The following is a 15,103-nucleotide window of genomic DNA, read 5'->3' as shown; positions in this document are numbered from 1 at the left end:
CAGAATCCAGTGAGGAGCCCATGTGATTCACTGGCTCCCTGGAACTCTCCAGAAGTTAGCTCTCTGCCCGTTGATATGAAAAAGATACTTTGCTAAGCAAAAGAAACAATGTACTGTTTTCTCCTTTGTGTATTTTGCACGACAGCCTATAAATACAGATGTAATGGATTTACTTGGCGAACTGAATTCAGTGAAGCACAAATACTCCTCAGCTTTCCTTCCGAACACAGCGTTCACACATGCTACACTGAAACCCCTTCTCACACCACCCCTCCCATGATGTCTCGAGCTAATCCCACAGATGGACAGAAAAACGGTTTCAAGTTGATCATTACAACTAAGCTCACATCTGTGTATTAAAATGATTCAGTCCTGCCTAAATCAAAACAGAAACGTTTCCAATTCAAAATGTCCCTCACCAGCCCTGCGTCTATGACATTTAAAGCATAGGGGCAAGTGCTATGATTTTTCTAAGTGTGTGTATGTTTGTGTAAATGTTTGGGGGGCCTGGGGTTACGCTGCTAAGAAAACCACCAAGAGTGCTTGGGAATTTGGTATCTTTCTTGGGGAGAAAGGCTTGGGAAGTTGCGACTGAGCCACCCAGGCACCCCTAAAGTGTTTCATTTTAAGCGTCTGCGTTCGGCTCAGGTCATGATCCCAGGGTCCTGGGATCGAGCCCCACATCGGGCTCCCTACTCCACAGGAAGCCTGCTTCTCCCTCTCCCACTCCCCCTGCTTGTGTTCCCTCTCTCGCTGTGTCTGTCTCTGTCAAATAAATAAATAAAATCTTTAAAAAAAAAAATAAATAAAACACTTTATTGGGGTGTGGCTCTCACACTGATGTAACAGAACAGTGTGGGTGTTATTACTCACATAAAGCAAAGCAAGGGCTTTGTTAAAGCAACGTGGACAAGTTGATTTCAAGCAAGGGTTAAAGTTTTATTTCAAACTTCCCCTCAAGGAACCTAAGCTTCCAAGAAACACAGTTGAAAAGATTTCTTTGGGGGAATGACATTTTATAAGAAAACCACTCCTTTCTCTTTGAACAAATAAACAGTGACAGTGAGCCTTTACCATGCCCCAGGCGCCATGCCAGGGAATGGGGGTAAAATGGAGACACTGAGTCTTGCCCCACAGCCCGAGCCCCATCACTGAGTGAGTGTCTAGTGTCGGGTGCCGGATGAGTGTGCTATAGGCGGAGCACAGGGAGGGCGCCCTGTGTGTGCTGGAGTGGCTAAACTGAAACTTGATAGACAAGAAGTCAGGCAGATGGGGAAAGAAGCAGGTCACCAGGGCCTGCGTGACCTCAATTCCTGACAGATCACCTGACTTTGAAATCCTGCTTTCTGTCCTCCTCCTACCCCTACCGTCAGCATCAGAGGAAGCTATATCCCTTTTCTTGTGCCCGTCCAACTCTTAACATGCGTACTCCATTTCCTATCAGCTAAACCAGAAAGAAACCTTGGTGTCTTTAATTCAAGTGTTCCCTCTGTTCATCTGTTTACTTACAGATCTGAGGTGGCCCCTTGGCAGGTATTAAGAGCCCTTCAAGGTGGTTCTATGGATGTTGCTTTTCTTGTAACTCTTCTATTTCCCCTGCTGAACACCACCCTTCTTCAATCCCACCTTTCAGAATTCATCTCTAACCTCACCCATTACCAGCTGATCTCTCTGGCTCTCCTCACTAAAGCTCCATAGCCTATCAGGACAAACTCTAATAAAATCCTTTAATGACTCAGTTGCCCAGATTTGCAAACAAACTCTTCAAGACCTAGGCCCTGCCTACCTCCCTGCTTCTCTTCTCACAACTAGCCTTCACTTAAACTTTTGGAAATTTCCCCTTTTGCATAGTGCTTCATGCCTTTGGCCCTTTGCTTACTCTCACTTCTAATTTATTCAAGCAACCAATCTTAAGGAGGCACTGGCAGATATTGTGGTAAGTATTGGGGACACAATGGGAGCAAAACCAGACATGGTCCCCACCTTCACGAAGTCTACAGTCTACTGGAAGGCAGGCATTAATTAAATAAGCACATAAACAAACACAAAATTATAACTGCAATTAGAACTATGGTGGAGGATGAAGAAGGAGGAGGGGGAGAGGAGAAGGAGGAGGAGAAAGAGGGGAAGGGGAAAGAGGAAGAAAAAGAAAAAACAGATCAGGGAACGCATCCCCAAGGAAATCAGAATTGAGCTAAAGAATGAGTAGCAGCTAATTAAGTGAAAGGAGAGGGAAGATATTTTTAGGTAGAAGGAACAGCAGGTGCAAAAGCCCTGAGAAAGCTGGGAGCATGCTGTATAGGCTCTGAAAGAACATTAGTGCATATCAAGCAGTGAAAACGAAGGAGAAACCCCTTCCCAGTCTTGTCCTTCAGGCAAATACTAACTCATATTTCAAGACTGGCCTCCTGGAAAAATTTTTCTCTCGTCCCCATCAACCTTTACTCTCAGGTCAGCAGGAATCAACCACTTCTTCCTTTGACCCCTACAGTACCAAGTAAACATGTCACCAAAAGCCCTTTCTTGTAGGTCTATGCTTCATGTCTGTTTCTTCCCACAGGTCCATGAGCTGTCTGAGGGAAGTGCTGGTGCACGGTCATCTCTGTGTTTCAGGGTCTCTAGCACAACACCTGGCACAGAATAGACTTCTAAGTGTGAATGGCTGGATGGATGGATAAATGAACAAAATTAATAACAAATGCACCCATTCCTTTGGGAATTAAGACTAAACTCTGATGTAATCCTCCTCCTCAGGTGCTAGTGTCAGTCTCCAGCCTCAGCCTCCACACGCTCCAACTCCCTCCCAGGGCTTGAGTGGTCATACTGTCTTCTTCCTCAGTTCCCAAACTTGCCAGCCCTTCCCTGCCACACGACTGTATATGCAGTTCCCTCTGCGGGGGCATTAGTCTCACCCCACCTGGGCACTGCTCAGGCCTAGTATAGACATAACTCACTTCCTGGGGAACCTGCATGAAGGCCCTCAGCTCCAGCTGACATGCCTCCCCTCTGCTCCCACAACTCCCCGTACATCCCTCATGGAAGCTCCTATTGGACTGATTAGAATTGCTCGGTTACTAGTATAACACTAGAGAGAAATTTCTAAATTATATTTCTCTTAGATGCAAAATCTCTCTCTCTGCCCTCTGAAGGGAATTGTTGTTACTGAAAGAATCCTTTCATAAGGAATTTCGGGTGGGGAGAGTGAGGCTGCATGAATAACAGTAGATGACTATAGGGCTTTTCTAGGGACGCTGAATTCTGTGAGGCTTTTGTTTAGACAAATCGGTGTGTGTGTGTGTGTGTGTGTGTGTTGAGCGAATAAATGTATGACTGCCTGGCAATAAAAGGAGCCAAGTCACCGTCTGTGAAGTTAATGCTCCGCACATCTTCCATGGGTGATTAAGGGAGGTGAGTCAGGGAAAGGCTTTTTTCAAAGTTTCCCACATTCTTTCCTTTGGCCTTCACCTCACCACAGTGAGTTCTCCCCTGGCGATGGACCCTATGAATGGGGAGTGGGGAGCCGGGAGTCCTGGGAGCTGGAACTCATTAAATCAGTGATGGTCAATACAGATGGGAGATGCAGTTTAAAAGGAGGGCATCAGATACTCAACACTTCCTCCACACTACATAATGCTCTAAGCACCCTGGATCTCGCCAAATCCTCACAACAACCTTGTACCATTATTATCTCTGTGTCATCTGGGAAGAAATCGAAGCTCAGAAAGTGATGTGTTTTGTCTAGGTCACACAACCAGTGAGCGGCAGAGCCAGGATTCTAACGCAGGAGACTGAATCTGAAGCCCATCCCCTTAGCCACTGTCCCTGCCACTGAGGGTTTTGGACACACTATTGGAATTCCGTCAGAAGACTCCATTTCTTCAGGGTCCATGCCCTTAAATTCATCGATTCCTAGGTCTCTGGTACTCCCTAAAAAATCCACAAGAGGGGGACCTCTTTCTATCAGTTCTAGGCTGCTGTGGGAAATTATGGATTTAATTAGCAGTTTCACAGGCAGCCAGAGAGTTGGCTGGTTACCTGTGGAGAGAATTTGAACAGGTTTCTTGACACAATGGAGCATACCCTAAGTGGGTGCCTGATCCAATTAGCCCAAATTAATTAGGAAGCTCTCTGTCCCAACCAGGCAGCCCATATTATCCCTCTGCCGATCACTCTCCACGCCTGGCACCCAATTTGCTTTGGAAGCAGGAGCTGTGTGAGCTTAGATCTTTAAACACTAGGCTCCTCTCCCCTTCCCCAAGTTTTACCCATCATCTAGTAGCCTGGGAGCCTCCAAAATAGGTTTCAGAGGTTCTAAAATCCAGAGAACATAAGAAAGAATAAAGTTGCTTTTGCCACTCTCACTCCTAGCCCCACAGAGCTCTGCTCATAATAACTCTTAGGCCAGAGGACGTCCGAATTGTATCTATGCCCTTTCTTAAGGATCCTGGGAACAGGAGTGCAGTGCACACTGCTATGGGTCACCCAGTTTCCCCCTTAGGAATGAAAGACAGTCTCCGAGCTGCCAAGGATGCTGCTGGAATATGGCCCTCAATGATGTGCCCACCCAGGAGCCTCCACCTAGGAAATCCACCTCACCCAAGGTCATACCCTCTTCCTGAGGCATCCTATGACTGATCAGTTTGGGAGGGAACAAAGGTCCAGTCCCCTTGATTCAGCCTAGAACACTTCTGAAAGGTCATCTCAGCTTCAGAACTCACTGTAGGGTCAGCTGAGGTCTCTGCAGAGACTGCACCAAGGTTCATCCTCTGCCTCTGCCCAATTCTACTTGCTTCCTTTCCTTCACAGGTGGCGATCCTGAGAGTGCTCCCTAATAAACCTCAGGCAAGTTCATCTCCATCTTAGGGTCTGCTATTGGGTCACCCAACCTGTAGAAGTTGGTGCCAGGATGCTCCGAGAAAGCAGATGGTAAGTTGGGATTTTGGAGCTGGATCCCTCGCCACCCAGCCAACCAGGATGCCAGCACCGGTTAGGTGGAGTTCGAGAGTCCCCGGTGAACTGGGATGGTATGCCTGACACTGGCTGGGTCAGGCCATCAGGCTTTTGAGAAACACGAGGGAAATCGTAACTACAAGAATAAGGGAATTGAGTGTAGTTAAGCTCAAGTGATGCTCTAGAAAAAAGTAATGAAAAGTTTAAAATAATTAATCAGCAATTAAAAGCATGGAAAAAGTGATGGCCTGCCCCAAGTGCGGCAGAAACGCCATCACTGACAGGAAGGATAAAAAGGCTCAGAAAGTGGGTGTCAAGAATGGATATATTATATGAGGTTGGAAAAATCATGAAATAACTGTGTTCCGTGGGATACACAATTTTCCAAAGAAATAAGGAATGTTTAGTAAGAGGGGCACCAGCATCACTAAGAAAGTCCATAATGGCTCCCCTATACAGGCCAAGGCTGATGGTAGGAAACACCACTGCTGAGCTGGGCTCGCTGACAGCAATAGAAATGATAGGACTTTCCACCCAAAATAGAGGCTAGGGGGCAGCATATAATCATTAGAAACCCATTACCATAGGCCCAGTAGTGTGGGCTCCCACTTACCAAAGCTGATATAGGTTTCTGACACATGTCAAATGTCTAACCTGCTAGCAGCAAAAACAGAAGCCAAATCTCCAATATGGCACCATACCTTGAAGAGACCAACTAGCCTCTTAATGGCAAGTTGACGACACTGGATTCCTTCTGCTCCAAAAAGTGAAGCACTTTGTTTTGTCAGGAATAAATACATATTTCATGCATGGTTTTGCCTTTACTGCCCACTGAGACTCAACCATCACCATGGTCCAAGAGCTTACAGTGTCTGAACAACAGGCATGGGATCCCATCACATCAGACCAAGGACCCGGTCTTTAGCAAAGGAGGTGTAAAGTGAGCACATGACTAGGGAACCCACTGGTCACATTACATATCACATCACCCAGAAACCGCCAGCCTGATACAGTGATAGAATGGGCTGGTGAAGGCACAGCGAAAGCATAAACTTGAAAGTGACACCTACAGAAGACAGGCTGCCATCTTCCAGCATGCAATGTCCACTTTAAAATAGCAACCTTCATATAGTGCTGTGTGCCCAACAGATAGAACTCATGAGTCCAGAAACAAGGAAGGAAGCAAGAATGGCCTTCTTACCATTACTCCTGCGATCCACCTGGGGAATTTGTACTTCCTGCCCCTACAACTCTAGGCTCCACAGATTTAGAGACCTTGATTCCCAAAGGGAAAATGTGTCCAACAGGAGACAGAGTGTGGCTGCCACCCAGGAACTTGGGGCTCCTTGTGTGAAGGAACCAGCAGGCAAAAAGAGGCATCACTATCTTGGCCATAGAGTGGATCCTGGTTACAAGAACAGAAGAGGCAGGGCAGCTGCTACACAAAGGAGATGTAGGCTGTCCTGATACCAGCTACAGTAGCTGTAATTCTTCTCACTAGCTTTCATTTTCTAAGCTTCCATCATGAAGGGAAACTCACCAGAATGTTGAAGGAGCTGCTCCTAGACCTTATATGAAGAAATGGATCCAAGTGGCACACGAGGTGGACAGACTGTGATGGACAGTGTCATTGTTGACTGGTCTCCCTTCAGGAACGAAGGACTCATTCTCCCAGGTGTTAGGAGTGCTCTCGAGAGAAAGCCTTCAGCCATCAGCTATCAGCTCCCTACAGGTCTATGCTACCCCCTAGTTTCCCCAATGAAGCAAGCCCCCTCTCGCCATTTCATTACAATTCTGAAGGGTCATGCCAGCTTCAGAGCTCCATAGGGAGATCTCTACTGAGACAGCATCAAAGCTCAACTTGTCCCTCTGCCCAATCCTGCTACATTTCCCTTCCTTCCACAACTGTAGATTCCAAGAGCACTTCCTAAGAAATCTATTGTACGTTCATCTCTGTCTCAGAATCTAATTCCTGAAGAACAATGTCATCCATGTCAGGAGAAGAGGGGCTTCTGATCACCTACCCAGAAGGATAAGGGTGTGTGATATGCAGCAGTGATGGTGCCACCAAAAGCAACTATATGAAACACTGTTAGAAAGGGAACTGGGCAAATGAGCAAGGAGGGAGTGAGCAAGAAAGATGTTGTGAAGAAGATGGGATGTGAGCAAAGGAAAGGACCTCCTGGGATAAGGTCTTGGAGAACAGATGGAATTTGGGCCCTAAGAGTCATCCATGTCCTCTTACATAGGAAGGACAGAGACTGAGAGCAGTAACAGTTAAGGAGAAATGGGGCTATCTGAAGTCCCCTCCTTAATAACCATCTAAAGATATCCATCCTGCTGTCCATCAAGATGGACCTTGACCGTCCCCTTTGTGTCTCCCCGTTCTCTAGTTAATCTAATGTTTTTATTAGTATCTATAAGACCCATATGGGGAAACTTAGACAACAAATTTGATTAAGACTTCTTAGACTGTTGCTTGATTTTGCGGCAAAAAAGTTACATGGAGGGCCCATGCAGAAGTGGCCGGCTTAACCACAGTGTTTACCATGACCTGGGTAATAGGCATATTCAATGGGTGAGTATAAAGCCAGGGTCATCATAAAGCCAGTCCCACATGGCTTGCATATGAAGCAGATCACCTGCTTGATGTAGGGCATTCCACTTGGCATTTATAGGGATTGTTTATAGTCTCCCTTGTCAGGGTAAACAGACCTCACAGTGGCTTTTATCCAATCCAGCAGGCTAGCCATTTCCTCAGGAATAATCCTCTGTGTATCTGGATCATGTATAGCCATCTGGATTGTTCCACAGAAAGCTATGGGTCCTGTAACAACCCAAACATGCTCTTCCATTCTGAAGCATATAAAAACAAAGATACTGCCCCTAAATTAGTCACACTCAGAGTCCATTTCAGGAAAAGTTCTTCAGAAAGTTGATGATACTAATCTACAAAATAAAACAACTCTCTCATATTATACCTCCTGATTTCAGTAGTTTCTTGGTTTTGTCTTCTTCCCATGTGGCCTATCTTCCTGTGACCAGAGTCTTAAAGGTACTCTGTTTTCCCCACATAATTTTTCCCTTTGGGGGTAGATCTGAGACTAGTGGCAAAAACTCAGACCAACAGAATCTGAGCTTGGTCCAGCATCAAGGTCTCACCCAGCACTCTCCCTTCCTTTCATTTTAGGTATTACAGGTAACAATAACCAAAAGATTATATAGTTTGCTTTTTTCATATTAGTTTCCATTGCCTTAAGCATCCAATTAATCAATTCCCCAGAAGCTGGATCTACCTCTAAATTCCATTGGTAAATTTTACCTCTAGTAATTGATTATAGCACAGCTGCTGTTCCATACTTTGGGTGACTATGTGGCCATGGCCACCCTGGAATCAAAGGTTCCTCATTCTCTCCTCCACTCTTTCATCCTCTTTTCCCAAACCACATGTTTCCATGAGCTAGGGCCTGGCTAGCAAATCCTACTTCTTTTTTTTTTTTTTTTTTTTAAGCAAATCCTACTCCTGACACCACTTCTGGTGACACCACGCAATTCTCCAATTCTCCAAATCCAACTGGCTATACAACAACTCAATTAAATTCTGACACTACCTGGAGTTAACATCAGATCCCACACATTAAAGGACTCAGTCCCAAAAGATTGCCCAGCTTCAGATGCCAGTTGCAAGATCCAGGTTGCCACCAGTGCTTCTGATCAACCAGTTACAAATTCTGGGGTTCCATGACACTCTCGTCAGGTTTGATATTTTGCTGGAACAGCTCACAGAACTCAGAAAACGCCTTACCTACATTTATCAGTTTATTATAAAAGGTACAAGTCAGGAATAGCCAAATGGAAAAAATGCACAGGACAAGGCATAAAGGGGAGTGATGTCATGGAGCTGCCATGTGCTCTCCAGGTGTGCCCCGTCCTAGCAACTCAGTAAGTTCACCAACAGGAAACTCTCAAAGAGATAGAGAGCTCATTCTCCAGTCCTCCTCCCTTCCCTATAGGTTGAGGGTGGAGCTGAAATTTCTCACCCTCTAATCATTTTAAGTCACCAGCCCCATCCTGAGGCTATCTAGGGGGCCCACAGGAAGTCACCCTTCATTAGCATAAATTTAGGTGTGATTGAAAAGGACTTGTATAAATAACACGGAAATTTAAAAGACTTTAGGAGCTCTGTGCCAGGAACAAACAGGAACGGGAGACAAAGACCAAATATATTTCTTATTATACCACAGTTACTCTGAGATGATGAGGAAGAGTCACTTGAAAGAAATTCTCAAAGGAAAGAATTGACAGGACGTGGTAGTTCTGGGCCTCTTGGAGAAGAACGCTAGGAATTAAAGAGCTCACAGGTTTTAATTGCTGTTCTGCCACTTAACTTCCCCATGCTTCATTTTCCGCATCTGTAAAATGGAAGTAATAATAGTATCATACTTACTTCTTAGGATTGTTCCAGTTGAAGATAGGATTATAAAGTGTCTGGATCCATGCGGGGAACATGTATAGAGCTCAATAAATGTTAGGTTTCACCATCGTGGATACACGGGGATGGAACACCCAAGTTCTAGTCCATGTTCCTGGCTCTCCTGGCTGCACGCTCTGTACCCCTCCTTAGTTCACCATCTCTGCACCAGTTTCCTCATCTGTAAAGTGAATGTGTGGGTGTCCCCACGAGGTCAGGGTCCCTTCCTCAGGAAAAGTCTGCATCAAATGTGACTCAAAGATTCTCAGTCAGGGTAACTCAAGGGTGCTGGTGCGAGTGGCAGAACATGGGAGACGAACGGGAGGCGCTCTCTGGCCAGAGGCAACACACTCGGCGACCTGCTTGGTCGTGCTCTCCCCCCGCCTCCCTTCCCGAGTGGGCGGCCAGGTGGAGAGCCAAGTAGGCCTGGCAGTTAGGAATTTAGTCCAAGTTTGGAGAGAGGAGGAGCCTAGGAGCCCCGGCGAGCCTTTCACCTGCCGCACCAGATTGGCTTCACAACAGGTGGGTGGGAGGCTGCAGCACCCTTCCGCTGTTCAGACCGCAGCGACCTTCCCTCCTCCCAGCGGCCCGCGCAGGCGCAGGCGGGGCGGGGGCGGGGCCGGGGTGGGGGCGGGTCCCGGGCGCGCTCGGTTCTCTCCACCTCCCCGCCTCTGACAGGACTCCTGGCAGCCGCGGCCATCAGCTGCTGGAGAACAGAGGAAGAGGAAGGGGTGGAGTTGTCTTGCGGCTGGACGCGGAGCAGTCAGCCGGCTGCAGTCGGGGCTAGTCAGCTGTTCCTGGCGCTGCCCGGCTCCTTGAGAGCTAGCGCCTAGACCTGCGGGACCCGGACAGGCGAAGAAGCCTGTCTAGGAACGCGGGCAATGCCCCGCCACGGAATATCTCCCGGCGAGGGCCACCCCAGGTCCAGCTGGGAGACGGAATCGGACCGGTCCCGAGGTTCCCCCAGACTGAGGCTTCTGTGGATAGGCCTGGCTGTGGCGCTGGCCCTGCCCGACTCCCTCGTTCTCTGGGCCCCAGCTGGGGCCCACCCTCTTCCCGCCCAAAGCCATCCTGCCAGGTTCGGTCGCTTAGTGCCCCAGCTCCGCAACGCCTTTGGGTGGTGGAATCTCACCTGCCCAGTCTGCAAAGGCTTGTTCACCGCCATCGACTTGGGGCTGAAGGTGAGCGCTTAAAGGGGCTGCGAGGGAGCAGCCAAGGGGAGCGCTGGCGGGGGCAGGGGCAAGAACGGGGCTGGGCCTGGGGTCCTGAAGAGCAAACCTGATGGGGAGGCTGGCATCTACAAGGCTTCACTGGGTTTTCTGTCCTTTAGGGACACCCATGACTACACGCCGCCGCCACCTCCACTGTGACCTTGTGAAGTAAGGAAAGAGTGCACTTTATACGCCCGGCACTGTGCTAGCCATTTTGTACAGGTTAAATCAAACCTGTGAGGTGTTTCATTACAGTTGTTATCTTCATTTTACAAATGAATGGAGTCTGGGAGAGATGAAATCACTTGCCTAAGGGCACACAGCTGGCGACTAGGGGAAGGGCTGAGACTCCTTTCCTTGTACATCTGACACTGAATCCCCTGTGCTTTAAACTTGGCATCTCTAATCCAGAGCACCAGGCCTTGTACCAGTTACTCAAAAGGGACTTAAATTCAGAAACATCCAAGGATGTGGGACTAGACCGGGATGCCTTGACCCTGATGGGATTATGATGAGTGCCAGTTGGTAGGTGAGCTTTGCAGTGCTCTCCAGGACCTGCCCCAAACTATGGACAGCCATACTACCCAGCCCCAGTTTCAGGGCACTCTGCAGCCAGTGCCTGAGGAAGCCAGCCGGGCGAGCAAAAGGCCTGAAATGCAACTGCCTGCTGAGGGGAAGAGGAAGTACTGGCCTGGTGCCACTGAGTCCAGGGCAGTATCTGTGGGAGGCAGGGAGTGCGTTGAGGTCTCTTCACTGTGGTGGCACTGAGTCCAACCTGGCCCCAGTTCGGAGATGAAGGTGCAAAGGGTGGTAGCCAGGGCTTGGCCTTGTCCCTGTGCTGTCTCTGACCTCTGATCACTGGTTCTTCCCACTACAGAAGGAGCCTGGTGTGGCCTGGGTGGGCTCCATGGCCACCAAGCTCTGCAAACTGCTGAAGATAGCACCACCCACTGTGTGCCAGTCCACCGTCCAGCTCTTTGAAGATGACATGGTGGAAGTGTGGACACGCTCAGTGCTGAGCCCATCTGAGGCCTGTGGTCTGCTCCTGGGCTCCACCTGTGGGCACTGGGACATCTTCTCATCTTGGAACGTCTCTTTGCCAGCCGTACCAAAGCCTTCCCCACAACCACCCAAGCCCCCAGCCCCAGGCGCCCCTGTCAGTCGCATCCTCTTCCTCACTGACCTGCACTGGGATCATGGTTACCTGGAGGGCACAGACCCTGACTGTGAGAATCCACTGTGTTGCCGCCAGGATTCTGGCCTGCCACCTGCCTCCCGCCCAGGTGCTGGATACTGGGGCGAGTACAGCAAGTGTGACCTGCCCCTGCGGACCCTGGAGAGCCTGTTGAGCGGGCTGGGCCCTGCTGGCCCCTTTGATATGGTGTACTGGACAGGAGACATCCCCGCCCACAACGTCTGGCACCAGTCACGTCAGGACCAGCTTCGGGCCCTGACCACCATCACAGCCCTTGTGAAGAAGTTCTTGGGCCCAGTGCCTGTGTACCCTGCTGTGGGCAACCACGAGAGCACACCTGTCAATGGCTTCCCTCCCCCCTTCATAGAGGGCAATTACTCTTCCAGCTGGCTCTATGAGGCAATGGCCAAGGCATGGGAGTTCTGGCTGCCTGCTGAAGCCCTTCACACCCTCAGGTAGTTGAGGTCCAGGGAAACCCAGGAAGGGAAAATGTGGATGATAGTGAAGGGAACAGAGTACCTGGGCATTATCTATGACCGTTTTAGCATGAGTCAGCTCTTCTCACTGGCCCTCCTGATCTGACCCCAACTTCCACCTCCACCCTTATATCCAGACACCCTCCCTCACAGGGCTGACAGCATACCCTCTCCATGCTGGTCTGTGTCCTTGCTCATGTTGGTCCTCTCTAAAATGCACCCCCACTTTAACATCCCAACTTTCCTAGGCCCAGATCATATTCCTTGTGAAGGGCCTTTCCTTCCCACTCTAGCTTACTTTTCTCTCTCCCCTGAACTCCTAGAGCCCTTAGCCTCTGAGCCCCTTCACCTCAGTCACATGGGCCCTACAATCAGTCTGTTTTTTGGTCTCCAGCTGGACGGTGAGCTCCTTGGTGGATGTCCCGTGTGCCTCGCAAATGCTTCGCACAGGGCTGGGCGCACAGGACCTGGATTGTGAATGAGTGTTGACCCTTCGTGTTCACTTTGTTTCAGAATTGGGGGGTTCTATGCCCTCTCCCCACATCCTGGCCTCCGTCTCATCTCTCTCAATATGAATTTTTGTTCCCGTGAGAACTTCTGGCTCTTGATCAACTCCACAGATCCTGCTGGACAGCTCCAGTGGCTAGTCGGGGAGCTTCAGGCTGCTGAGGATCGAGGAGACAAGGTGAGGGAAAGCAGTGAGAACATGGGGGAGTAGGTGCTGACAGGGGTTGGGGGAGAAGCAGACCCTTTGTGACCAGACTCCTATCTAGAGCCAGAGCACCTCTGAGCAGAGAAGCTTGGTTTTCGGACGCTCCCAACAACAGTGTTCCCTAGGAGTTTGGCTCCTGGTGCCCCTTAGAAGCCCTTTCATTCACTCCCCCTCTCTGGCCAGCAACGCTGGCCATTGTAGATGAATACTGACTCTTCCTGGCCAGGGCTGCCTGGACCCCTGCTTGCTTTGATAATTAATTAATTAATTAATTACTTTGAAGATCTAATTGGCTTTATTGAACAATTCATGAATCAGACAGCATCCCATCTAGCAAATAGAGGGGCATTCTCCCTGATAACCTTCCTTCACTCTCCCTGCAGGTACATATAATTGGCCACATTCCCCCAGGGCACTGCCTGAAGAGCTGGAGCTGGAATTATTACCGAATTGTAGCCAGGTAGGGGGGAGGGGGGGAGAGGGGTGGAGGAAGAGTCTGAAGGTTGGAAATTCCTTTGAGCATCTTATCATTCCTGCTGCCCCACTGGGGTAGAGAGGCCACTTACTTCAATGTGTGGAGAAAGAAGCATCCCATCTCCCCAGATCTCCTCCCCCTCCCTAGAACCTTCTGAATATAATTAGTGTCTTCTGGCCAGGTATGAGAACACCTTGGCTGGTCAGTTCTTTGGCCACACCCACATGGATGAGTTTGAGGTCTTCTATGACGAGGAGACCCTGAGCCGGCCGCTATCTGTGGCCTTCCTGGCACCCAGTGCCACCACCTACATCGGCCTTAATCCCGGTGAGTGGGGAGGAAGGGAGTTGTTGGGATAGAGGACGTTGGTGGGATGCAGGAAGCAGAAACAGACTCGGAGCCAGGGCTGGCAAGGGGCAGGTGGGACATGTGACCCCTCCGTGGGGCGGCCTCGGCTCCTTGACTCTCCAGTCAGCCCGCCCTCCTTGCAGGTTACCGGGTCTACCAAACAGATGGCAACTACCCGGGGAGCTCTCATGTGGTCCTGGATCATGAGACCTTCATCCTGAACCTGACAGAGGCTAATGAACCAGGAGCCACGCCACAATGGCAGCGTCTCTACAGGGCTCGAGAAACCTACGGGCTGCCCAGTGCGCTGCCTGCCGCCTGGCATGACTTAGTGTACCGCATGCGGGGTGACACGCAACTATTCCAGACCTTCTGGTTTCTCTACCATAAGGGCCACCCTCCCTCAGAGCCCTGTGGCATGCCCTGCCGCCTGACCACTCTGTGCGCCCAGCTCTCAGCTCGCTCTGACAGCCCTGCTCTATGTCGCCATCTGGTGCCGGATGGAAGCCTCCCTGATGTCCAGAGCCTGCAGCCAAGGCCACCTTTCTGCTAGCACCCCCAGGGCCCAGAGTTGGGAAGGTGGAATTTGTAGGAGAGGAGCAAACCCCCCAGATGACAGCTGTGGTAAGAAGAGCATCCGGGCCCCGAGCACACCAGGGAAACAGGACCTTCTTTCATGGAGCTGGTGTGGCTAAATACAGGAGGGGGCAGCTGCTCTGCCTGTGCCCAGCATCTAAGCTGCCCTGGGACTGCTGCCTTTCATGGCTGTGGAGCAAAGGCCTACGTTGGTACTGCCCCAGCCGACCCGACAGGAGCTGGGCTGGCCAGCCAGGAACCCTGTACTGCTGCTGTTGTCAGGTTGCCAGGCTGTTAAAATAAAGATAAAAGACTTGGATTCCAGACCCGTGACTGTCCCAGTTTCTTCTTTGAAAGCTGGGAGGGCAGGGCGCCTGAGTGGCTCCGTCGGTTAAGCCTCTGGACTCTTGGTTTCAGCTGGGGTCATGATCTCAGGGTCGTGGGACTGAGCCTCGAGTGGGGCTCTGCTCTCAGATCAGAGTCTGCTTGGAATTCCCTCTCTGCCCCTCCCCCTGTGCGCATGCCCTCTCTCACTCTCTCTCTCTCTCAAATAAATTAATAAAATTTTTTTTAAATAATAATAATAAAAAAAATAAAGCGGGGAGGGCAAGGTGGCTTTGGGACTATGATCCTAACTGAGGGATGAGGGTACTGCAGGTGATGGTGTAATGCAGGCACAGGAAGGCACA

The 15,103-nt window shown here is 49.8% G+C and overlaps 2 protein-coding genes across 3 annotated transcripts in view; one reads left to right on the top strand and one right to left on the bottom strand.

Moving 5' to 3' along the window:
* FHIP1B (FHF complex subunit HOOK interacting protein 1B) overlaps positions 1-9,996 on the bottom strand; it is a 142,753-nt gene extending 132,757 nt beyond the window's left edge. Inside the window, exon 1 of the mRNA XM_081798695.1 lies at positions 9,398-9,996. The gene's annotated coding sequence lies outside the window, so the exon portion shown is untranslated. The remainder of the gene's footprint in view (positions 1-9,397) is intronic.
* A 116-nt stretch (positions 9,997-10,112) lies between these two features.
* Positions 10,113-14,738, top strand: SMPD1 (sphingomyelin phosphodiesterase 1). Of its 2 annotated transcripts, none has more exons than XM_031018375.2 (6): positions 10,113-10,602; positions 11,510-12,282; positions 12,817-12,988; positions 13,399-13,475; positions 13,672-13,817; positions 13,966-14,293. In XM_031018375.2, exons 1-6 carry the CDS (start codon positions 10,303-10,305, stop codon positions 14,043-14,045), a joined length of 1,548 nt encoding a protein of 515 aa, XP_030874235.2. In that variant the 5' UTR covers positions 10,113-10,302; the 3' UTR covers positions 14,046-14,293. The 2 variants fall into 2 exon arrangements, with proteins under 2 accessions (XP_030874235.2, XP_006747562.2); XM_006747499.3 differs by having other exon boundaries at positions 10,115-10,602; positions 13,982-14,738.
* The last annotated feature ends 365 nt before the right edge of the window (positions 14,739-15,103 follow it).

This window comes from Leptonychotes weddellii, chromosome 11 (assembly GCF_054177405.1).
Source record: "Leptonychotes weddellii isolate Sample4059 chromosome 11, ASM5417740v2, whole genome shotgun sequence".
In the NCBI taxonomy this organism is placed as follows: domain Eukaryota; kingdom Metazoa; phylum Chordata; class Mammalia; order Carnivora; family Phocidae; genus Leptonychotes; species Leptonychotes weddellii.
Note: the sequence above shows the minus strand (reverse complement) of the source record. Positions and strands in the feature narration are given on the sequence as shown.